We start from the raw sequence: 23,911 nt of genomic DNA, 5'->3' as shown, positions 1-23,911 counted from the left end.
AAGTGTTAAATGTGTATTCATGTGTATGAGGAGGGAAAATTAGTCTTGTGTGGGATAAGAACTGATGTGAGTGGTTATGTGATGTTTTCTGTCCAGATCTTCCCGATATATAGGGAGGGGGAAAAAAACTGAATGGAAATGAGGAATGGAGTACAAAATGGTTTAGTATCAAGTGCTTAGAAACAATTGTCGCTTATCTAAATGTGGCTCTTCTGTACCCAGCTCTAGCACATTGTTGCCTTGTGCCACTATGGTTCATGTGGTAGGATTCCAACCAAAGACCTGCATGAAACTATGGACTTTCCTCTTAAGCCATCTATAAGAATTGGACAGAGTGGTCCAATAATCATATGTGGGTTCATTCGAACATTAACATGCCAGACTAAACTAGCAAACCAGATAACCCCTTTAAAGTGGTTGTCCGGTTAAAACAAGTAGCTTCCTATGCACAAGATAAGTGATAACATATATTGGTGGGTGTCTGACTGCTGAGACCCCCACTGAACAGCAAAATGTGGAACATTTATCCCCTTTAGAATGGAGTGGCAATGTGTGTGACCTGCACTACATTTCACTTTGGGGCTGCCAAGCGCTGTGCTCGGCTTTTTCCCACGCCCTCATAAAAAATGAATAGGGGGGGGCGGTCGGTTGATAGAAGTTCCCCGATCTACTGATCGGTGCGAGCTGCAGTGATGGGACACCCACCAATAAGCTAGTGATAACTTGTTTATGCAGAACAACCTTTTAACTATTTCTCAAATGTGGGTGTAGGGAGAAGGCTAGGGAGCTGAGCATGCACCATTTCCGGCAGATGCCAGCTGTGTCTCTTAGAAGGGAAAAAAAACAAAAAAAAACCCACAAATGCACCAATCCAAAAAACTTGCTTTCTCATGAAAGGGTTACCATTTTCCCCACATCTGACCATTGCAGTGGCAAGTTATTACTTACAGCAGGCAGGGCACAGATTTAAAATATGAATACATTTAAAGCAGAAGACTAATAAGAACCAAGCCGTGCAGATATCTGTGCACTGATGATCAGTAAGCAAGATCCCTAGAGGTCAGAGGTTGAAGGCTATGGTAGTTACACCTTACAGATAATCATATTTACCGGGGAGTTTGGAGAGCCGCAGGATCTTTCTGTGGTGTACGGGTGCCGGTGGCTGAAATTCAGACTCTACATTCTCTGATTTTGTGGCTTGTTGGAGACGGAGAGCTTTCTCTTGCCTGATCTCTTCCAATGTTTTGACTCTTACTTTTTCTATTGACTGTAAACTCACAGAAAGAAGTTTTGCAGTACCAGAATTTCTGGAAATATTGTCATTTGTCCGTTTCATCTTTCTTTCACACTGAATTTTACAATTAACACCAGTCTGTTTTTGTGTGGTTTCAGGTGGGACCAGACAATGTTGTGCTGTACTTCCATCAGTTTTTTGCTCTAGAGCATTATCTGCAATGCTCTGTTTTTCATCTTTTGGGGTCTCACACTTCTCTACCCCATTTTTCAGTTGTCTAAGTCTCTTTTCTGCCTGAATTTCACTTAATGATTTGATGTAAATTGCTGTTTGAGGCTTGGAGGAAGGTTTGCTCTTAACAAGGACTTTGTCTTCATTTTGAGAAGATAAACTTGAGACATTGTGATCCTGCCTTTGATTGGCTTTTTCCTGACGGATTTCTTGAAGAGTCTTAATATGGAAGTCAGTCCCTGTATTAGCATCTGTTTCTGAAAAAAAACAAAAACCCGTCAATTAGGGACAATTAGGGACATTCCTATAGATTGTAAGCTTACGAGCAGGGCCCTCATTCCTCTTGGTATCTATTTTGAACTGTGTTTTTGTTACGCTGTAATGTCTATTGTCTGTACAAATCCTCTCTATAATTTGTAAAGCGCTGCGGAATATGTTGGCGTTATATAAATAAAATGATTATTATTATTATAGAATCTAGTTTAAGAACCAACGTTCTACATTGTTGGCACCACATGGCCCTGAGAATTAGCCAGCAGGTCGTAAAAGACCCTACTGCATTGCAGCCTGGCACTAGAAGATTTCTACACCATTACTGGCAGTTTGTTTTATTATAGTAGTTTTGACTTTGTTGAAATAATGTGGTGATATTCTTTACTACAAGCAGCAAGGTGGTCTAATGAGTCAATAGAAGGAATTGGCAGTAGGCAAAGGAGCCTTCTATAACGATGAACAGGCACAACCATGGTAAATTCTATAATGTGCCACAGCCGTGCACACTAAGATGATCAAGCAATATAATTTATTGGATACAAAAATCCACAAGAGACTGAAAAAAAATAGCACACATTGAAAAACAATTTGGCCCCGACTGATCAAAGCTTTTACATTTTGTTGTATAAAGTTTTGAAAAGTTGCTTTTGCGACTTTTAATGCGCTCATGCCTTTTTTACCCAGTTCTGACAAAGTTGGCGGAACTTGGGCGTATTTATCGATGATCATCAAATAAAAGAAGAGAGAAGGCGTTTGCCAAGTCACAAGTCTTACTCCAGCAGGGACTTGAGTAGGATTTGTGGTGTTGCACACAGACATGTATGCCACTTGTCCAATGCTCCAGATGCAAAAGGCGTATGCCTCTTCATGAGTCAGGAGCATCTGGACACTTAGAATGTGCAAACCAGCAGAAAAAACAGACTGGTCACACAAATGAGTGACCCAGTCACCCTGCAACCTATGAATATTCTATTGAAATCCCACAGAACAATGAGACATCTTCTCTTTAATAAGGGTTTGGTCAGTTTGGGTAGGGTGGCTGACAGTGGACAGCACAAACCATAAGCATCAATGTTAGGGCTGGTGACCTGTAAGAAGCCGGCTTTAAGTACCGTATATATTTACAACCTCACAAATCTATAGAGGTACTATGTAGTTCACTTCTGCATTGTGATACCCGATCCTTTATGAGATGCTTGAGTTATGCATCTACTTATGACAGTTAACAGAAGATCTGGTGTAGTGACAGAAAATCACAGGTAACTCGAAACTAAGCATTTAATCACTCAGGGCTTGTAAAACCACTTTCTTGAAGGGATTGCTTTCCCTAAAACAAAACATAGAACTCGTTTTAGTTAGGACACGCCATTGGTATTCAACTGGTGAGGGTTTTTTTTTTTTTTTTTGTATAGCAGGATATAAAGAAAAAAAATGTGTCTCCTAATTATCAGTACGAACACAGTGTCATCTGTACAAGCAGTTGTGTGGGTACTGCAGCTGACTCCTATCCACCTCATTGTGCTGACCGGCAAAGGTTTTTGAACCTCCTACATTTTGATGTGATTTTTTTCTAAAGTCTAAAGGGGTTCTCCCAACATTGAAAGTTATTCCCTATTTAATGGGGATCAGTTAGGGTTGAAGCACAAGAACCCTGTATTCACACATGTGCACTAGTACGCCATTTATTGTCTATAGGACTGCAGGAAATGGCTAAGTCCTGCACTCTGCTTTCTCCCAGAGTCGCATAACAATGAAGAGAGGAGGCGAGCATGCTTGACCTCTATTCCATTTCTACACGTCTCTGCCCAGCCCATTCTTGGGATTGCTGTGAAAACTTTCAATCCTGTGAAAACCCCGTTAAACTGGTTTCCTGGGACCGAATTTGTTCTTTTCAACTGGACATTTTGACGGAGGATCTGATCGTCACCGATGCCTGTATGAAGAAAAGCATGGTCAATACATGGACAATGCGTCTCATTTTTCTCATCTATTAGAATCAGTTCAAGAATTTAAATGTGTTGAAAGGGACTAAAAGCCAATTTCAGATTGGGGGCGAATGCTGGTTGTTAGACCCTCACCAAACTGCTGACACATAGTGCTGCTGCTTTTTTTTTTTTAAAACTAATTTTATTGAAGATTATACAACATAATAAAGGTTACATCATAGAACAAAAGAACAATAATTTCTCATTAATACGGTCTGGCAGATTTAACCCTGTCCTTAAGATACATGGGACTAATATATTAGCCAAAAGCATAACGCACTCATGTCAGGCAGAAAATGTCACATACTTTAATCCCTTAATCAACTAGCAATTTATTTTTTTTTATTTTTAAAGATGTCGATTTTTCCTCCCCTCCTTCCAAGAGCCATACCTTTTCCATTTTTCGGTACATATAGCTGTATGGAGGGCTGTTTTTTTGGGAGATGATTTGTAGTTTTGATTGACATCAACTGGCTCTCTCGTGAACCAGTTCGGTGTCAAAGCAGTGGGAGCTCACAAACAGAATTGCAATATGTAAAAACCAACAAAGACAACAAGCCAACGGCTAACAGGGCGGGTGCTGGGTCTCCCAATGATTGGCTCGGAGAAAAGGATTTTACGGTGAGTACACAAAAATCCTTGTTTCTCCTTCGCCTCATTGGGGGACACAGGACCATGGGATGTCCTAAAGCAGTCCCTGGGTGGGAAACCGTCACAACAGGTGAAACCTCGCACACCCAATGCTTAAAGGATTAAGTGATTAAATGAAGCCTACAGATGCGAAACTGCCGCTTGCAGAATCTGTCTGCCAAGGGCCGCATCTGAAGAGGCTTCAGTATGAATGTTGTAATGTTTAGCAAACATGTGAAGACTGGACAAGTCGCAGCCTTACACACTTGCTGTGCGGATGCCTGGTGCCGAATGGCCCGGGAGGCCCCCCACTGACCAAGTGGAGTGTGCCTTAAGCCCCGCGGGGATAGGCTGGCCTTTGACACTGTAAGCTTCTTGGATCGTTGAACGAAGCCATCTGACTATCGTGGCCTTAGAGGCAGGTAAACCCTTTCTGTGTCCTTCTGGAAGCACAAAAAAGGGCATCTGATTTGCGGAAAGACGCTGTTCTGGAAATGTACTTTCTGAGAACCCTCACCAGGTCCAGTGTAAACAGCCTTCTCAGTACGGTGGACTGGAGCCGGACAGAATGAGGGCAGAACTATGTCTTCATTCAGATGAAAACCCAAGACTTTAGGCAGGAAGGATGGGGACGTCCTGAGCACCACCTTGTCGTGGTGGAAAATCAGAAACGGAGGATTGCACGACAAAGCCGACGGTTCCGAGACCCATATGATGGATGTCATTGCAACAAGAAAGGCAACTTGCCATGAACGAAGAGAACAAGGAACATCCTGCATTGGCTCGAAAGTAGTTTCTTGTAAGCCACTGAGGACCAAGTTAAGGTCCCAAGGTTCTAAAGGCATCTTGTATGGAGGGACAAGATGCGAAACTCCCTGCATGAAGGTCCTAATCTGTGGTTTGGAAGCTATCCGTCGCTGGAAGAGGACGGATAGAGCAGAGATTTGGCCCTTGAGAGAGGTCAGCGCTAGGCCTGAATCCAATCCCGCTTGAAGAAACTCCAGAATGAAGGGGATGGAAAACACAAACGGGAAACGACCCTCATCTTTACACCAAGAGAAAAACGTTTTCCAAACGCGATGGAAAATACGCATGGAAACAGGCTTTCTAGCGTTGATTATGGTAGATGCCACTTGATGCGCGAACCCGGCCTGGAATAGAATCCAGGATTCAATGGCCAGGCCGTTAAACTTAGAACTCGAGTTCTGGTGGCAAAGGGGTCCCTGGGAGAGTAGATCTGGACGATCCTGTAAGAGCCAGGGAACGTCGGTGACTAGATGCACTAGCTTTGCATACCAAGCTCAATGTCGCCAGTCTGGAGAGACTGGGATCACCAGAATGCCTTCCGCTTTGATTTTCCGGATGACCCTTGGGATCAGCGAAGTGGAGGAAAGATGTAAGGGAGGCGAAATTGGCTCCATGGGAGTACTAGAGCATCCGTGCCGATGGCTAACGGATCGCAGGACCGGACAACGAATGTCGGGACCTTGGTGGTTAGCCTGGAGGCCATGAGGTCCACATCTGGAGTGCCCCAACGCTGGCAAATCTGTAGAAAGACTTCCGTGTGGAGAGACCACTCTCATGAGGCTATGCCCTGGCGGCTGAGAAAATCCGCTGCCCAATTCTCTACTCCCGGAATATGAACTGCAGAGATGAGCGAATGATTTGTCTCGGCCCAATGCAGAATGTGCGTCACTTTGATCATCGCCCTTCTGCTTCGCGTGCTTCCCTGGCGATTGATGTAAGCCACAGCCGCGGCGTTGTCTGATTGGATCCAGAAGGAACGTCCGGCCAAAAGGTGATGGAATTGATGAAGAGCCAGTTTTATTGCTCGGATCTTGAGGATATTGATTGGAAGGTTGGCTTACCGAATAGACCAACGCCCGTGAGCCGTGTGGTGACGAAAGTTCGCACCCCAGCCGAGGAGGCTGGCGTCGGTGGTCACTACCAGCCAGGGTACAGGGGGAAACGACCTTCCCTGATCCAATGATGACTTTGCCATCCACCACCTGATAGACCGCCTGATCCTGTGTGCCAGGCGAAAGCGGTGACCCAAGGAGGCTGGATTCCTGTCACAGGCTGAGACCAAAGCCTGCTGCAGGGGACGGAGGTGAAATCATGCAAACGGCACCACCTCGATGGATACCATCATCTTCCCGAGGACCTGCATGGCGAACCGCAAGGAGAGAGAGCGGCCAAGAGATAGCAATTGGGCTCCCCGGATAAGAGAAGAAACCTTTTCCGGAGGGAGAATTACCAACCCTCGGTAAGTGTCCAAGATCATCCCCAAAAAGGGAATTAGCTGGGATGGAACTGGGGAAGATTTGTCCAAGTTCACTAGCCAACCTAGGCGAGAGAGTGTCGATGGCGACACGGACACTCTCTGCGCAAGCCCGATAGGACGGACCTTTGATGAGAAGATCGTCCTGGTAGGGTAGAATCACCAGGCCCCGGGAGTGTAGAATAGACATGACGGCTGCCATGACTTTCCTGAATACCCTGGGGGTGGTGGCAAGCCCGAAGGGCAGAGCAGTGAATTGAACATGACCGTCTCCGACCGCAAAGCGTAGAAATCTTTGATGACTTTCGAAGATTGGGATGTGAAGATCTGAGTCTTTGATGTCGATTGACGCAAGGTATTCCCCTGTCTCCAGATAAGCGATGACGGAGCGGAGGGATTCCATCCTGAAGTGGCGCACTGTGACGAATTTGTTCAACAACTTTAGGTCTAGAATGGGATGCATGGTTCCGTCCTTCTTTGGGACGACAAAGAGGTTCGAGTAAAAGCCCTTGAACCTTTCCTTGGGAGGAACCGGAACAATGACTGAGCTGTTGCGGAGGGCTTGCAAGGTCTGGTAAAAGGGGGCTGTGTGCGCCTTGGACCTTGGAAGATGAGACTGAAAGAAACGCGTTGGGGGGGGGGGGGGGGGGGGTTTAGGATGTGAATTCGATCTTGTATCCAGAAGACATGAGATCTCTGACCCATTGGTCTTGAACCTCTGGACATGGCAAGAAGTCAGAGAGGCGAATTTGCAGAAAGGGGCACTTTTGGGCCTGGATCGGGATGGATGGGGGGGGGAGTTGGGGATCTGGGTCTCCAGGAGTTAGAAGGTATGAAGGAAGGTTGCGAACCCCTGCCTCTTCGGAACCGGTTGTGGATGGCCAGCCTGTGGTATTGCGAAAAGGTCGGAAGCGAGCCTGGGATTGGTTCCGAAAGGGGCGATTGGGCCTACGCTGAGGGAGGAATTTGCTTTTTCCTAGAGGTAGCATCTTAGATAATCTGATCAAGTTTATCTCTGAACAAATGCCCGTATTGGTACGGCAGGGAAGTCAAAGATTTCTTTGAAGCGGAGTCTACCCACCATTCTCAGAGCCACAATGCTCTCCTGATGGCCACGCAAGAGCAGCACAATTAGCTGCATAAAGGGAGGCATGAACTACGTAATCCCCTGCTCGGGCGATCTGGTAGGCGAGACTGGTCACCTCGGGCGGCAGACTATTGTCCCTACTGGTCCTCACTATGGCCTCAGCCCAGGCCACCATAGCTCTAGCTACCCAAGTGGTGGCGAAAGAAGAAAATAGCGTTGCTCCGGCAGCCTCGAAGACCGACCTGGCCAGGTTGTGAATCTGACGATCAGTGGGATATTTAATGGAAGATCCGTCAGCTAGAGATAGAGGTTTTGAAGAGAGTCTCAAAATGGGTGGATCTACTGCAGGGGACAGTCAAACCTGTCTTAGAGTAGTTGCAAAAGGGTACCGAGCTTCTAGCGGTTCAAAGCCCGTGAAACACTTATCTGGGCGACTTCTAATGTCTCTTAATGTCTGTAAACTCAGGGTGGTTAGCAAAAACCCTGTGTGGACGTTTTGTTCGTTTAAAAGACACTGGGTGATCCGGATTAGTACCAGGTTCATCGTCCAATTCCAGAGCATCGGAGTTTCGTGGGGACGGGTCACGGGCAAGTTTTCTAGAATAATGTTTCCCCTTTTGTGGCCATCCTGCCACGTCTGAGGAAGGCTCTTGTGTGGCTGAGGGGCCCTCTACTGAAGGAAGGGAGGTGCCCTGGCTTGAAGAGGAGTCCCGAAAGAACTCTAAGGCCTTGGTGAGAGAAATCACAGACTGAGTCAAGGAAGAAGCCCATTCCGGGGGACTGGCACCGCTGTGTTCTGCAGTAGCGAGGGGCTCCTGGAGACATGAGGCATCGCAGACTATACAAAACAGGTTAGAGTGCCCCCGAGGCAGAGGACATTGCATGATGCACATGCGACATATACCACTGTGTGAGCTTTATCAGCCCTTTTGGTAGGTTTTGATTGAGACATTGTAAAAAAGGGAGGCTACCAAAAGGTAAGAGGACTTGGCGAAGGGTTAAGCGATGTGCCTGCGGTGGTGTGCGACTGCCGTGTAGGGGTTAAGCGGCTAGCTTACCCAGGTCCTATGTCCTGCTTCTGTGCCCCCAGAGTAGTCGCCTGCTGCGGTGCCCGGCGTGCAAATGGCGTCCCCCATGTTCCTGCTTCAGGAGGAAGACCGCGAGAGTGAGTTCTGCACGTCTCGTGGGTAAAGAGAAGCGCCAGAAAAAGTGGGCGGAGGGAATGTCCGGGACACCGTGGCTGCATAATGCAGAGTCCCAGAAAGGCAGGGCTATACAAGTTCCCATAGAAAGAGCTAAAGGAAGGGGCGGAGCCAGCAAGGTGGGCGGAATCGGGCCTACCTCGGCCAGAAACCGGGGACTAAGTTAGAGGCCGCGGTAATGCAGGCGGCCGTGGCCAGCGGTAATGGCAACGGCAGCGGGGACGATTGCAGCTGCGGCGGGGATAGCAGCCAGGATGGCGGCTGCGGTGGCTGGAGACAGCCACAGCCAGCGGAGAGGACTGCGGCTGCAGGCAGGCGGGCTGGGGACGGGTGCGGTGGTAGTGAAGGCCGCGGCGCAGCATTCGGGTGCCGATCCCCCCGGGGGCCAGGACACCAACACAGGACCCCGGGGAGGGAGGTAAGGAGTCCTCCCTCCCACTGAAATGGCAGTACTCACTGCAAGCAGAGTCAGTCGCGCTGTCGATCCTCAATCCACCATCCCTTTGACAGGGAGGACGAGAGGGCATGATGGATTCTTGACACCAGCAGCTTTCTCTCAGTGGTGGTGCAGTGGGGCCACACAAAAGGCACTAGGGAGCTTCTCCTTCACCTCATTGGGGGGCAGGCCAGCTGAAGTCCTGGCTTCGGAAGAGGGTACATGGGGGCGACACCCCATGTTCCTGTCCGTTGTTGGTGTGGGGAGAGTGGAATCTGTTGCCCCGATGAGAGCCCAGGCTGACGTTGCAGGAGGGGTACGGGGAGGCGACACTCCGCGTTTCCGCCTGTTGATGTTTTTGGGAGATCGGGACCTTGAAAAGCCCCGTCGCCCACTGAATCCGTGGAAAAAAAGACTAAAATAGTAAAAAATAAAATAAGAAAATCAGGGTCTGAAATCAGACCCTAGTGCCTCCTACAGACACTAAGCAAGAACTGGTTCATGAGAGAGCCAGCAGAGGGTGTATACTGCGGAGGAGGAGTTAACTTTTTTGTGTATTTGCTTAGTGTCCTCCTAGTGGCAGCAGCATAACACCCATGGTCCTGTGTCCCCCCATGAGGCGAAGGAGAAAAGGCATTTCTGTAGTTATGACCTTTTTTTCTCATTACACTATTTACCGATCAAATTAATTTTATATTTTGATAGATCGGACATTTCTAAACACAGGGATGCCTGCCACATGTGCATTTATCACTTTACTTTTAATGGGGCAAAAGGGAGGCAATTTAAACTTCGTATTTTCAAAACTTTTTTTCTTCACTTTTTATTGTATTTAACCCTTTCATGACCCAGCCTATTTTGACCTTAATGACCTGGCCGTTTTTTGCAATTCTGACCAGTGTCCCTTTATGAGGTAATAACTCAGGAACACTTCAACGGATCCTAGCGGTTCTGAGGTTGTTTTTTCGTGACATATTGGGCTTCACGTTAGTGGTAAATTTAGGTTGCCCACTCCAGAGCCTCTCACCTAGCCAAATCAGTTCTCATGCTTCGCACTGACGAGGGCCAACAGCCCGAAACACCGTGTCTGCGAATTGAGATACTGATTTGGCTTTTATCCTAAGTCATATTGCACGACTCGCTAAAGGGTTGATTGTGACTTGTAGGATCGCTACTTCCAATAGGTGGCGCTATAGAGTTAAGTCCTCTTTTTTTCAGCAGAGGCAATTTGCATATTTAAATTCCCAGAGGAGCATTGCACGGCGAATAAGCCTCCTTACCTTGACAAGCCAGCTGGTATGTCACTCTCCATAAGGAGAAACGTTACCCCTTAGACCCCACTCCAGAGCCTCTCACCTAGCCAAATCAGTTCTCATGATTCGCACTGACGAGGGCCAACAGCCCGAAACACCGTGTCTGCGAATTGAGATACTGATTTGGCTTTTATCCTAAGTCATATTGCACGACTCGTTAAAGGGTTGATTGTGACTTGTAGGATCGCTACTTCCAATAGGTGGCGCTATAGAGTTAAGTCCTCTTTTTTTTCAGCAGAGGCAATTTGCATATTTAAATTTAGGTCGATAATTTTTGCGTTTATTTGTGAAAAAAAAGGAAATTTGGCAAAAATTTCGCTATTTTCAAAATGTTGAATTTTTATTCTGTTAAACGAGAGAGTTATGTGACACAAAATAGTTAAACAACATTACCCACATGTCTACTTTACATCAGCACAATTTTGGAAACAATTTTTTTTGCTAGGAAGTTATAAGGGTTAAAATTTGACCAGCGATTTCTCATTTTTACAAAACCATTTTTTTTAGGGACCACCTCACATTTGAAGTCAGTTTGAGGGGTCTATATGGCTGAAAATACCCAAAAGTGACACCATTCTAAAAACTGCACCCCTCAAGGTGCTCAAAACCACATTCAAGAAGTTTATTAACCCTTCAGGTGTTTCACAGCAGCAGAAGCAACATGGAAGGAAAAAATGAACATTTAACTTTTTAGTCACAAAAATGATCTTTTAGCAACAATTTTTTTATTTTCCCAAGGGTAAAAAGAGAAACTGGATCCCAAAAGTTATTGTACAATTTGTCCTGAGTACGCTGATACCCCATATGTGGGGGGGAACCACTGTTTGGGTGCACAACAGGTTTCGGAAGGGAAGGAGCGCCATTTGACTTTTTCAATGAAAAATTAGCTCCAATCCTTAGCGGACACCATGTCGCGTTCGGAGTGCCCCTGTGTGCCTAAATATTGGAGCTCCCCCACAAGTGACCCCATTTTGAAAACTAGACCCCCCAAGGAGCTTATCTAGATGCATAGTGAGCACTTAAAACCCCCAGGTGCTTCACAAATTGATCCGTAAAAATGAAAAAGTACTTCCCCCGCAAAAAGTTTCTTTTAGCCTCAATTTGTTCATTTCCACATGGGCTACAGGATAAAATGGATCCTAAACTTTAGTGGGCAATTTCTCCTGAGTACACTGATACCTCACCTCACATTAGCTCCAATCATTAGCGGACACCATGTCGCGTTTGGAGAGCCCCTGTGTGCCTAAACATTGGAGCTCCCCAACATGTGACCCCATTTTGGAAACTAGACCTCCCGTGAAACAAATCTAGATGTGCGGTGACCACGCAGAGCCGTGAAAATAAAAAATAATTTTTCTTTCCTCAAAAATGATTTTTTAGTCCACTATTTTTTTATTTTCACAAGGTTACCTGGAGAAATTGGACCCCAAAAGTTGTTGTCCAGTTTGTCCTGAGTACGCTGATACCCCATATGTGGGGGGGAACCACTGTTTGGGCACACGTCGGGGCTCGGAAGGGAAGTAGTGACGTTTTGAAATGGAGACTTTGATGGAATGGTCTGCGGGCGTCACGCTGCATTTGCAGAGCTCCTGATGTGCCTAAACAGTAGAAAAACCCCACAAGTGACCCCATTTTGGAAACTAGACCCCCCCCAAGGAACTTATCTAGATGTGTGGTGAGCACTTTGAACCCCCAAGTGCTTCACAGAAGCTTACAAAGCAGAGCCGTGAAAATAAAAAAATATTTTCCTTTCCTCAAAAATGATGTTTTAGCAAGCAATTTTTTATTTTCGCAAGGGTAACAGGAGAAACTGGACCCCAATAGTTGTTGCCCAGTTTGTCCTGAGTACACTGATACCCCATATGTGGGGGTAATCCACTGTTTGGGCGCACGTCGGGGCTCGGAAGGGAGGGAGCACCATTTGACTTTTTGAACGCAAGATTGGCTGGAATCAATGTTGGCGCCATGTTGCGTTTGGAGACCCCTGATGTGCCTAAACAGTGGAAACCCCTCAATTCTAACTCCAACACTAACCCAAACACACCCCTAACCCTAATCCCAACTCTAGCCATAACCGTAATCACAACCCTAACCCCAACACAACCCTAACCCCAACACACCCCTAACCACAACCCCAACCCTAATCCCAACCCTAACCCCAACACACCCCTAACCACAACCCTAACCCCAACACACCCCTAACCATAACCCTAACCACAAGCCTAATCTTATCCCTATTTCCAACCCTAGCCCTAATTCCAACCCTAACCCTAAGGCTATGTGCCCACGTTGCGGATTCGTGTGAGATTTTTCGGCAGCATTTTTGAAAAATCCGTAGGTAAAAGGCACTGCGTTTTACCTGCGGATTTCACCTGCGGATTCCTATTGAGGAACAGGTGTAAAATGCTGCGGAATCCGCACAAAGAATTAACATGCTGCGGAAAATACAACGCAGCGTTTCCACGCAGTATTTTCCGCACCATGGGCACAGCGAATTTGTTTTTCCATAGGTTTACATGGTACTGTAAACCTGATGGAAAACTGCTACGAATCCGCAGCGGCCAATCCGCTGCGGATCCGCAGCCAAATCCGCACCGTGTGCACATAGCCTAATTCTAAGGGTATGTGCACATGTTGCGGAAAACTCTGCGGATCCACAGCGTGTCCGCAGCAGTTTCCCATGAGTTTACAGTTCAATGTAAACCTATGGGAAACAAAAAACGCTGTGCACATGCTGCGGAAAAAACTGCGCGGAAACGCAGCGGTTTACATTCCGCATTATGTCACTTCTTTCTGCTGTTTCCGCAGCGGTTTTACAGCTGCTCCTATAGAAAACCGCAGTTGTAAAACCACAGTGAAATCCGCAGAAAAACCGCGGTAAATCCGCAGCGGTTTTGCACTGCGGTTTTATCAAATCCGCTGCGGAAAAATCCGCAGAGGACCAGAATACGTGTGCACATAGCCATACCCTAACCCTAATTCTAACCCTAGCCCTACCCGTGCCCTAACTCTAACCCTAGCCCTAGTTCTAACCCTAACCCTAGTGGAAAAATAAAAGTAAATATATTTTCTTCATTTTATTAATTGTCCCTACCTATGGGGGTGATAAGGGGGGGGGTGTTTCAGTAACTTTTTTTTATTTTGATCACTGTGATAGGTTTTATTACAGTGATCAAAATGTACATGGAACGAATCTGCCGGCCGGAGGACGGATGACCGGCCGGTCGGACGGAGGGGAGCGGAGCACAGGACGGAGGGCAGGGGAGATCGGTGGCAGATCAAAGTTTCCAGCCATGGCCGATGATAATGCAGCATCGGCCATGGCTGGATTGTAATATTTCACCACTTTTCATAGGTGAAATATTACAAATTGCTCTGATTGGCTGCTGAAAGTTCAACAGCCAATCAGAGCGATCGTAGCCACGTGGGGGCAAAGCCACCCCGCCTGAGCTAAAGTACCACTCTCCCTGTCCCTGCAGATCGGTTGAAATTGGAGTTAACCCTTTCACCCGATCTGCAGGGACGCGATCCCTCCATGACGCCACATAGGCATCACAGGTCGGATTGGCACCGACTTTCATGACGCCTACGTGGCGTCACAGGTTGGGAAGGGGTTAATAGCCCCCTCAGAAGACTTGAACAGGTGATGTTCTGCCGGACTGTACTATACATAGCAGTGCATCAGCATCTGTATGGCTGGAATCTCCATCTATGAAAACTGGCCATGGTCCAGTATTCACAGGATGAGTAATGACAGGCACGGGAGTCATCCATGAGGATAGCTATGAGCAAAGATCTGCAATAGGAGAGACTGCCGCCATTCTTGGGTACTACAGTTCAGCTCACACTGAAGTAAATGGGAGATGAGCTGCAGTATTCTACGACAGCATATGGAGTATAGAGTGCATGGTGCTGTGGAGTTTTGCCTCTGTACATACCATTTACCTTTGGTGGCCACTATATAATCCATCAGCTCATGGGCGAGATATCAGACTCAAAAAGTCTAAATTTAAGGACATATCCAAAAAATAGGTCAACAATGTCCAATATACAGCAAAAGATCATGAACTTTACAAAACTATTCAAGATAACCTCAGTCTGAAAGGAAAAAGAAAACAAAAATACACAAACTTAGTTTGGAGTTTAATTTGTTACCTGCTTCTTTGTTGCCTTGTTCTGTTGGTAAACCAAGTCGATCCTTCAAAGGTCTGGAAATTTGAACTGAAAAACAAAGATTTCATCATAGTTACCAGTTGTTCGTGGATGTTAAAGGGAACCTGTCAGCATGTTTTACAAATAAAAGGTAGGTGAATTCCTGTATTGGCGCTTGTCCACCAATAAAAACAATTTTTTGCAGATACTGATGCACCAATCAGGAGATGTTTATGTTATGATCCATATGCAAGTCAGGTTGAGTGGGTGATACCGATTTAGACTGAGCCCCAAATGGGACAGTGCTGAGAATATCTATCAAGCACAGTGGAATAAAATGGTGCTCTGTAAGAAAAAAATGTATTTTTATTTTATTGGCATACACAGCAATATAGTCTACATAAAACTGTGGGTTAAGTGTGCACGGTGCATAAGTATGTGTAAGGCCGGTGTCACACGTGAGTGCAATGCGAGAAACTCGCGCAAGTCTCTCGTATCAATACCCGGCACTACCATCGGCACTCGTGACCGGAGTGTGCGGCTGCATGTATTTCTATGCAGCTAAATGCTTAGGTCCCCGGCCTTAAAAAAGAGAATACTTAACCCATTCTGTAATATCTGGGACTTTAGGGTTTCTTTCCTATGGTGCTAAGAACTTTCAGCATCTTCTTCCCTGTGAAGATCTCTCCCAGCTCAGGCAGCAATTCCCCTGCTTCTTTTGATCTCACATCAACAGAGCAGTGCCTTCTCTTCCAGTCACCTTTGCCAACGAGGCATCAGTGCCAATGTCATGCTGATTGACGGGCAGAATGGGAAGGAGTCGGCTGTCAATCAGCATGACAATCGGCAGTGATGACCTTGTCAACAGATCAGAACAGAAGAGAAAGCACTGTTGTCGATGTCACATCACCGGAAGCAGGAATTTTCCTGGCAGGAGTGGTTGGCAACTGCCTGCAAGTTCTTCGCCCAATAAGACAAGTCTAAAGTCACAGATAACCCCTTTAAATGACTGCCATAATTTAATCATAGATCTTTAAGTGATATTAAAAAAGGACAGAATCTTTGCTTTCACTTGATACCAGACTAAAATATATTTTAAAAGACTAGCCCAGTAAGGAAAGGGTGGGAGACACTACTAGTGACAGCAGGAAGAAAGATCATAGCTTGTAAGCATCACATATCTGCCTGCCTATACAGGCTCAAGTAATCCTAAAGGTGAAGGATAGTGGAACCTATCTTCAGATCACGCCCTTTCCCAATTAACCCCTTCATGACCTCAGCTTTTTTCAGTTTAGCGTTTTCGTTTTTCGCTCCCCTCCTTCCCAGAGCCATAATTTTTTTATTTTTCCATCAATATGGCCATGTGAGGGCTTATTTTTTGAGGGACAAGTTGTACTTTTGAACGACATCCAAGTTTGGTGAAATTGCGAAAAAAAAAGTGCAACCCCACACTTGTTTTTTTGTTTGGCTTTTTTGCTAGGTTCACTAAATGCTAAAACTAACCTGCCATTCTCCAGGTCATTACGAGTTCATAGACACCAAACATGTTTAGGTTATTTTTTATCTAAGTGGTAAAAAAATGGTCAGAAAGGGGTTAAGGACTATTTAACTCCGTCATACTTTTATAATAATCAGCGAGTATGGCGAGCATGTAACCCCTTAATCAAGTCATTTATGGACTCGAAGTCGTGGACATCTGCTTTTTGGGATATAGTTCTTGTAATTATGTGGTCATATACGCATTTAGACATAGGCATAAACGGCATGGATGAACTCTGCATGTCCTGAATGTTTATTTTTAGGACTCAGCTGTGATCAAAAATTTTTTGATTCAGAGTTGTTTAAAAGATGGTCAAAATTCTAAAGTGCCAATGAACAAGTTCATAATGTGCCACATCTCTCCTCTGCAACGCTTTACAGACATGGTCATCACTCACTGTCCAGAATGGTCTCACAATCTATTGCACAATTCAAGTTTAATTTGGTTAAATGGATATATTTGACTATTTGGTTTAATAATTGTTGTAAAGCGGTTTTAAGCCAAGCACCATTTCTAGCTATAAAATACCTTTCGTTGGTGGACGCTCTGGGCTATCAGTAGGTGTGGCAATTCTCTTCCCAAGTCTTTCTGATAATGATTTCTTCACAGAAGGTGGAACCTCTCCATCAGAAGCAGCTAGTGGAACAGATTAAAAGAATATTTGTAACTAATTTGCTGTTCCTGTATATGCAATTCAATCAACATATTTAAACAGAACATACAATTCCATCCAGAAAAGTTGTGCATTTAATCACATAACAGTTCACAAAATAAAGCAGTAAATGCACTACCTAATGGACTGTCTCCCTGGAATTTCTTGCGTTTTCCCAATCGTTGTGCCAAACTAAGGTTTGTTGCCAAATCTGATTGAAAGCAAAAAAAATATTTTAGATACAAATATATTATAGTGTGTATAAATATCACAGACACATTATATAATGTGAAATTAATTATATATCACTATCATCTACATGCATACACACATGCAGAGTATATAATATTTTACATATAAATTGATGACAACCCACACAGTCACACCCATGTTTCTTCCAATTACTTTCTCTAACATTTTTCAAGAAAAAGGGCTTTAGCAAAATATTTATAGTCAGGGACACAAATGAAAAGCTGAAAACCCATCTTCAGGCTACCTTTATTGGTGAACTTTACAGTCCGCTGAAATGAAATGCTGTTGTCTGTTTGTTTATAGGATGAAACTAAAATTTCTGAAGTAACAGTGGATTCTGGGAAAAAAAGAAAAAAGTTTGTGTTTTGGAAAAGGCTCTATCTTAAAATGAAAAACACTGTAAATGTGTCTAAAATCAAATAAGTCAGGAGTAGTAAATTAAGTGAAATCAAAGTGCACTTATAGTTCCTCCTTTTTAAAAAGTGTACCTATTCGTGATGAGCGAATATACTCGTTACTCGAGATTTCTCGAGCAAGCTCGGGGGTCCTCCGAGTATTTTTTAGTGCTCGGCTATTTAGTTTTTCTTGCCGCAGCGGAATGATTTACATCTCTTAGCCAGCTTGATTACATGTGGGGATTCCCTAGCAACCAGGCAACCCCCACATGTACTTATGCTGGGTAACAGTTGTAAATCATTCAGCTGCGGCAAGAAAAACTAAATCTTTGAGCACTAAAAAAATACTCGGAGGACCCCCGAGAATGCTCAAGAAATCTTGAGTAGCGAGTATATTCGCTCATCACTAGTACCTATCATTTATTTCACAAAACACGTTCTATTTAGTGATAGGATCAAGATAATGGCGGACCCATCTAGGCTTGCACAAGATCAATCTTCCTACAGAGCATTCATCTGAAGGCCATTAAATTAAAATAAATAAAAATGACTCAGACTTATCCTGCAAGATTGTTGGTGGTCTGAGTATAGAAACCCCCACTATCCCTCAAAAAAACTGCTGAGAAGCTCAATGCTCAGCAAGCAGAAGCAGGTGCTCGAGCATAAGCGAGTACACAGAGCAGAGTATGGGATTTAGGGTGCCGTCAGACTGCAGTATTACTCTAAGTGAATCGCATCGCAATCCTCGGACTGGCAGTCGGCTTCTCCCTGCCCAAGTGTGACATCGGCATAGAAATACATGGTGTCCTACTCAGGTCAAGACAGCCAACGCCAAGTGTGAGGATTGCAATGTGATCCTCACACGAGTAATACAGTAGCCTGACTGTGCCCCAATAACAGATTCTCAGCCGGTACACCACTCTGCACAAGCAGTCATGCAGAAGCTAAGCGCTTCTACTTGCTGATCAATGCACTTGCAGAAGACCTTTCACCAAATTTTTAATGTTTAACTGTACACAGGACGTAGTAGTGGCTACAGAGAGGAACAACGTTATTCACGCCCTTTTCCATGGTGAACATTATAGAAATTTGGCACCTCATGAGTTAAAATAAATAAATAAATAAATCCAAGTGGGTGTTAGATAATTTTCACTAGGGGCTTGTACTGCTCCCTGTACAATTCTGACTAATCAGACACTCAAAAGGAAAAAAGAACATGCCCCCCTTACTAAAAGCTTAGAGCAGAATTCTCAGTGTGCGAGATGTAATGATACAGCCCTGATCCCCTGGTCTAACCTCCTGCATGAGTCAGTGTGGGGGAAAAAGGCACTGCATCTGAGATTATCTGTGTCACATTACAAATAAGGCTGATCAAATAGGTTCGGATAAGAGCTAATCCGAATAGCTGCCTCGGTAACCTGGATACCTGGAGCGCTCCCGATAATCAGCTGCTCAGCGCCGCAGCTGCCTATGTTGCGCTGTGTGACAGTCACAACACATGCATGGAGAGCCAGTTTGTTGGGCTTTCCATGCATGTGCTGTGACTGTCACACAGCCGCGACACATGCAGCTGCGGACCAGAACAGCTAATTATCGGGAGCGTTCCAGGTATCCAGGTTACCGAGGCAGCTATTCGGTAAGCGCTATAGCTATTCGGATAAGCACTTATCCGAAGCTATTCGTTCAACCCCAATTACAATCCCTATCAGCTCTTGTGGTTACTATGTATGTTATTTTTTTTTTTTTTAAATCATACTTATGTCTGCTGTATGCAAACAGCTTGTAATCGCTCTGCAGCAAGATCAAAGCAGGCTGTCATTACATCTCACACAGGAGCAGCTTTGCCTGTTCTGGACTACTCCTGTGTGAGCTGTAACAGCCTGCTCTTCTCTATAAGCAGAGTACAAGTTGAGCATAACAGACAAATTGGTTATTTACCATGTTCACTGCACGGTAAAACTGACCCGCAATACGATTCTCCAGGTATGTACCAAATACCAAACGTGTGTGTGTGTGTGTGTGTGTGTGTGTGTGTGTGTGTGTGTGTGTGTGTGTGTGTGTGTGTGTGTGTGTATATATATATATATATATATATATATACACACACACACGTATATATACATACATATATATTTTTTTTATTTATTTTTTATTTAAGTGGTGAAAAAAAAAAAAGGAAAAAAAAAAAAAAACACTCCAAACACTTCTGCTTGTGTCGCCGTTTTCCTCGCTTTCAATGTTTAAGATACCAGGCTGAGTAATCACTTTTTTTTAAGCTCTGAACTGATGTTTTTACCTATACCATGTTGGGGTAGATACAATATTTTGATTACCTCTTATTTCAATGTTGGGGTGGCTAATAAAAGGGGGATTCTTGGTATTCACCGTAAAATCTTTCTTGGAGCCTTCATTGGAGGACACAGGTAACAATGGGTGTATGCTGCTGTCGCTAGCAGGCTGACACTAGGCAAAAAAAGGAAAATAGCTCCTCCTCCGCAGTATACACCCACCGACAGGCACAAAGTACCTCAGAGTTAAAGCAGTAGGAGAAGCAACCAAAAACTTAACATATGTAGCAAAACAACAACAAAGGCACATAGGCCCAATAATGGTACAATTAGGGAGGGTGATGTGTCACCAATGAAGGCTTCAAGAAAGATTTGATGGTGCGTACCAAAAATCACTTTATCACTTCAATGGTGACACAGGTAACCATGTGACATCCCAAAGCAGTCCCTAGTGTGGGAAACAGAAAAGATGCAAGGAAAAACAGACTCAAGTCGGCCGATGCGTGTCGGCCGCCTGTAGCACCTTCCTTACCAAGCCTGCATCAGACGAGGCATGGATATGAACCCAGTGAAACTTCGCAAAGGAGTGCAAAGATGACCAGGTTGCAGCATTACAAATCTGGAAAGCCGAGGCCTGGTGTCGAACAGCCCAGGAGGCCCCCACCGCCGAGCAGTATGCCTTCAATTTTGCCAAACGAATCCAACGGCAATAGTGAACTTGGAAGCTGGGAGCCCATTACGACGACATTCAGAGATGACGAACAGGGCATCAGATTGATGAAAGGGAGCAGTCCTTGAAAGATAGACTCTGATAACTCTGACGGGATCCAGCTTATGGAGGGTCTTCTCCAGGGGTTGGACCGGAGAGGGACATGGAGAAGGAAGGACAATGTCTTCAGTAATATGAAATGAAGAGACCACCTTGGGTAGGAAGGAAGGAAGGAAGGAAGGAAGGAACAGGCCTGAGAACTACCTTGTCCTGATGTAGAATCAGGAACGGCGGGACAATGACGCTAACTCGGAAACTCTCCTCTTGGACATAAAGCAACTAAGAAGACAACTTTGCACGACAGAAGAGAAAATGTGATGTCTTGAATGGGCTCAACAGCAGAGCGCCAAAGACAAGGTTAAAATCCCATGGATCTATCAGAAGACGATAAGGAGGTGCCAGGTGGATAACTCCTTGAAGAAAGGCCTTTACCTGGGAAAGAGAAGCCAGATTTCGTTGGACAAGAATTAACAGAGCGATAGACCCAAGTCAAGACCCGCTTGTAGAAAACCAAGAATGGAAAGAAGAGAAAAGGACATAGGGACCAAACCATTTTCCTCATTCCACCAGAAGAAGGCCTTTCAGTATCGGCGGTAGATACTGGTTTTCTGGCCCCAATCATGATCTGAATGACCTGGTGGGAAAAACCAGCCTCCCTCAGGACTACGGTCTCAACGGCTATACTGTTAAACTCAGACTGTGAACTCTGGTGGAAGAGGGGGCCTTGAGAGAGATCTGGACGGTCTGAAAGCCTGCAGGGGGCATCCATGAGCATGCTCACCAGCTCCGCGCACCAGACCCTTCTAGGCCAGTCCGGAGCCATCAGGATTGCGGGGATCTCTTCTACGTTTATCTTTTTCACGTCTCTCGGATCAAAAGGGAGAGGTGGAAAAAGATAAGGCAGTTGGAATTGTGACCACGGGATTACTAGACCATCGCAACCGGTGGCCAGCGAATCCCGAGACCAGGCTGCGAACTGAGGAACCTTGTGGTTCATCTGAGACACCATCAGGTTGATGTCCGGGGTGCCCCATTTCTGGCATATCTGGATGAAGACGGCAGGGCTGAGCAACCACTTGCCCGAAGCGAGTCCCTGACGGCTCAGAAAATCGGCTGCCTGATTTTCTTTTTTTTTAAATCAGATATTTTTTATTAAAGTTTTCAGAACATAACAGAATTTTTCCCAAAATACCCCACAGTCTTTTCCCATTCCCAACAACTCCCCCCCCCCCCCCCCCCCAACCCTGGTCCAATGATAAAATATATCACAAGAAAAATACAGACATAGATAAGGCACATATCCCAAGGCACCAGTCATGGAGTACAACTAAATCACTTTCAGGGTGATATAAACATGGTATCACGAGAATAAACTTACAGACGGTAAGCCTGGAACATTCAACCATCCTGCCCAAATTTTCTCAAACACTGCCGGTCTACCCCGTTTAAGATAAATGGCCTTCTCTCTGCATAGTATGAGGTTTAGCTTATTTACATACTCCTTCCTCGTGGGAACTTTATCTGAGATCCAGTGATATGCTATTAATTTTCTAGCAGTAAAAAGCATTCTGGCAACAGCTATTTGTGAATGATCATCTCCTCCCGCCTCCTCAACATATCCAAGCACACAGACAATAGGATCTCTGGGAATATCCTGCTCTGTGGCCATATATATTAAGTTGAGAACCATAATCCAGAATATTTGTATACAGGGACACGTCCAGAACATATGTAGGATATCTGCATTATCGAGCATACACTTGGGACATTTTGAATTTGGCCTTAGACCTAAATCAAACAGCCACTTAGGAGTCCTATAAACCCTATAAAGGATATATAGTTGAGACAGACGGTTAGGCTCACTGAGAGACAACTTAGGGATCATTTGCATTATTGACTCCCATTGATCTACCGAAATCCCCCCCACTTGATGTTCCCATTTCGCCAATGCAGTCATCGGGTGACCTAATAGCGCCCTTGAGAGGAGCTCCCCGTACACGAATGAAATTAGTCCCCTTGTAGATGCCTGTAAACCGAGCCTATTAATAACAGTATCATGATGTATAATAATAGGGTGTATATGAGTCTGCATTATATAAGCGTGTCTTACTTGTAAATACTGATAAAACATAGAATGCTGAAGTGAGAACTCCCTTCGTAAGTCCTCAAATGATTTAAAGACACCCCCATCTATCAGCTGTGAGAGCCACCAGATACCCACTCGTCGCCATTGCGCAAACCCCTTCAGTGTCCTCAATTGCGGCAGATATGGATTATCCCATATAGGGGTATACCTTGTGAACCCAGTAATTCCCCTTAAACTTTTAATTTTACCCCACACTTTGACCATAAGCATTACCGTCGGAAATTTAGACACCCACGGTTTAAATTTATTTGCCTCTAACTTAGACAATAGGGGACCCCGACCCCCGAGAAACTGAAGAATCCCTCGACCTCCCCCTATTTCCACAGATGTGTCCTCCACTCTACTTGCCAGATGTTGACACTGGGAAGATAAAAAATATAGCCAAGGGTTAGGCAATGCCAACCCTCCTTCCTCCTTACTCCTTTGTAAGTGCTCTAACTTAATTCTCGCACCCTTTTTCAACCATATAAGTTCCCTAAACAGTGCATTAATTTTAAAGAACCTATTTTGGGGAAGCCAAATTGGGGAGTTATGAAGAACATATAAAAGCTGAGGCATAATCACCATTTTCAACAGGTTCACTCTCCCAACTATTGACAAATGTAACTTAGCCCAGGCCTTAATCTTCTGTTTAATCCTAGCCACAAGTGGGGAAAGATTTAAGTGTTCATAAGCTAATATGTTGTTTGATATATTAATACCCAGGTATTTAAAACATGACACTACTGGCACCTGTGGAGCTCTAACCACAGTTGGGTCTAATGGTAAAATAGCAGACTTTTCCCAATTTATGGCCAAACCCGATATAGCCCCAAACGCAGCAAAAAGTGACATTACGCCATTGAGCGATTCGTCAGAGTCAGCCAAAAACAGGAGAATGTCATCGGCGTAGAGAGCCACTTTCTCCTCTAATGTCCCGTATCTAAACCCTTCAATTTCTGGGCTAAGCCTTATCCTTGAAGCCAAAGGCTCCACCGCCAGGGCGAAAAGCAGCGGAGACAGAGGACAACCTTGCCTCGTACCCCTATACAGATTGAAGGACTCA

General features: G+C 45.0%; 1 protein-coding gene across 9 annotated transcripts in view; it reads right to left on the bottom strand.

Moving 5' to 3' along the window:
- The window catches only part of ZC3H11A (zinc finger CCCH-type containing 11A), a 120,465-nt gene that overhangs the window by 12,254 nt on the left and 84,300 nt on the right, over positions 1 to 23,911 (bottom strand). For 8 of the 9 annotated variants that reach the window (XM_077295440.1, XM_077295442.1, XM_077295445.1 and 5 more), the window contains 5 exons: positions 17,513 to 17,605; positions 17,156 to 17,227; positions 16,893 to 17,000; positions 14,828 to 14,893; positions 1,111 to 1,722 (listed from right to left, as the gene is read on the bottom strand). In XM_077295440.1, the coding sequence (XP_077151555.1) occupies positions 1,111 to 1,722; positions 14,828 to 14,893; positions 16,893 to 17,000; positions 17,156 to 17,227; positions 17,513 to 17,605 (951 nt within the window). The remainder of the gene's footprint in view (positions 1 to 1,110; positions 1,723 to 14,827; positions 14,894 to 16,892; positions 17,001 to 17,155; positions 17,228 to 17,512; positions 17,606 to 23,911) is intronic. The other variant, XM_077295448.1, reaches the window with a different exon arrangement.

This window comes from Ranitomeya variabilis, chromosome 3 (assembly GCF_051348905.1).
Source record: "Ranitomeya variabilis isolate aRanVar5 chromosome 3, aRanVar5.hap1, whole genome shotgun sequence".
Classification (NCBI taxonomy): domain Eukaryota; kingdom Metazoa; phylum Chordata; class Amphibia; order Anura; family Dendrobatidae; genus Ranitomeya; species Ranitomeya variabilis.
This window is presented reverse-complemented; position numbering and strand designations above follow the sequence as displayed.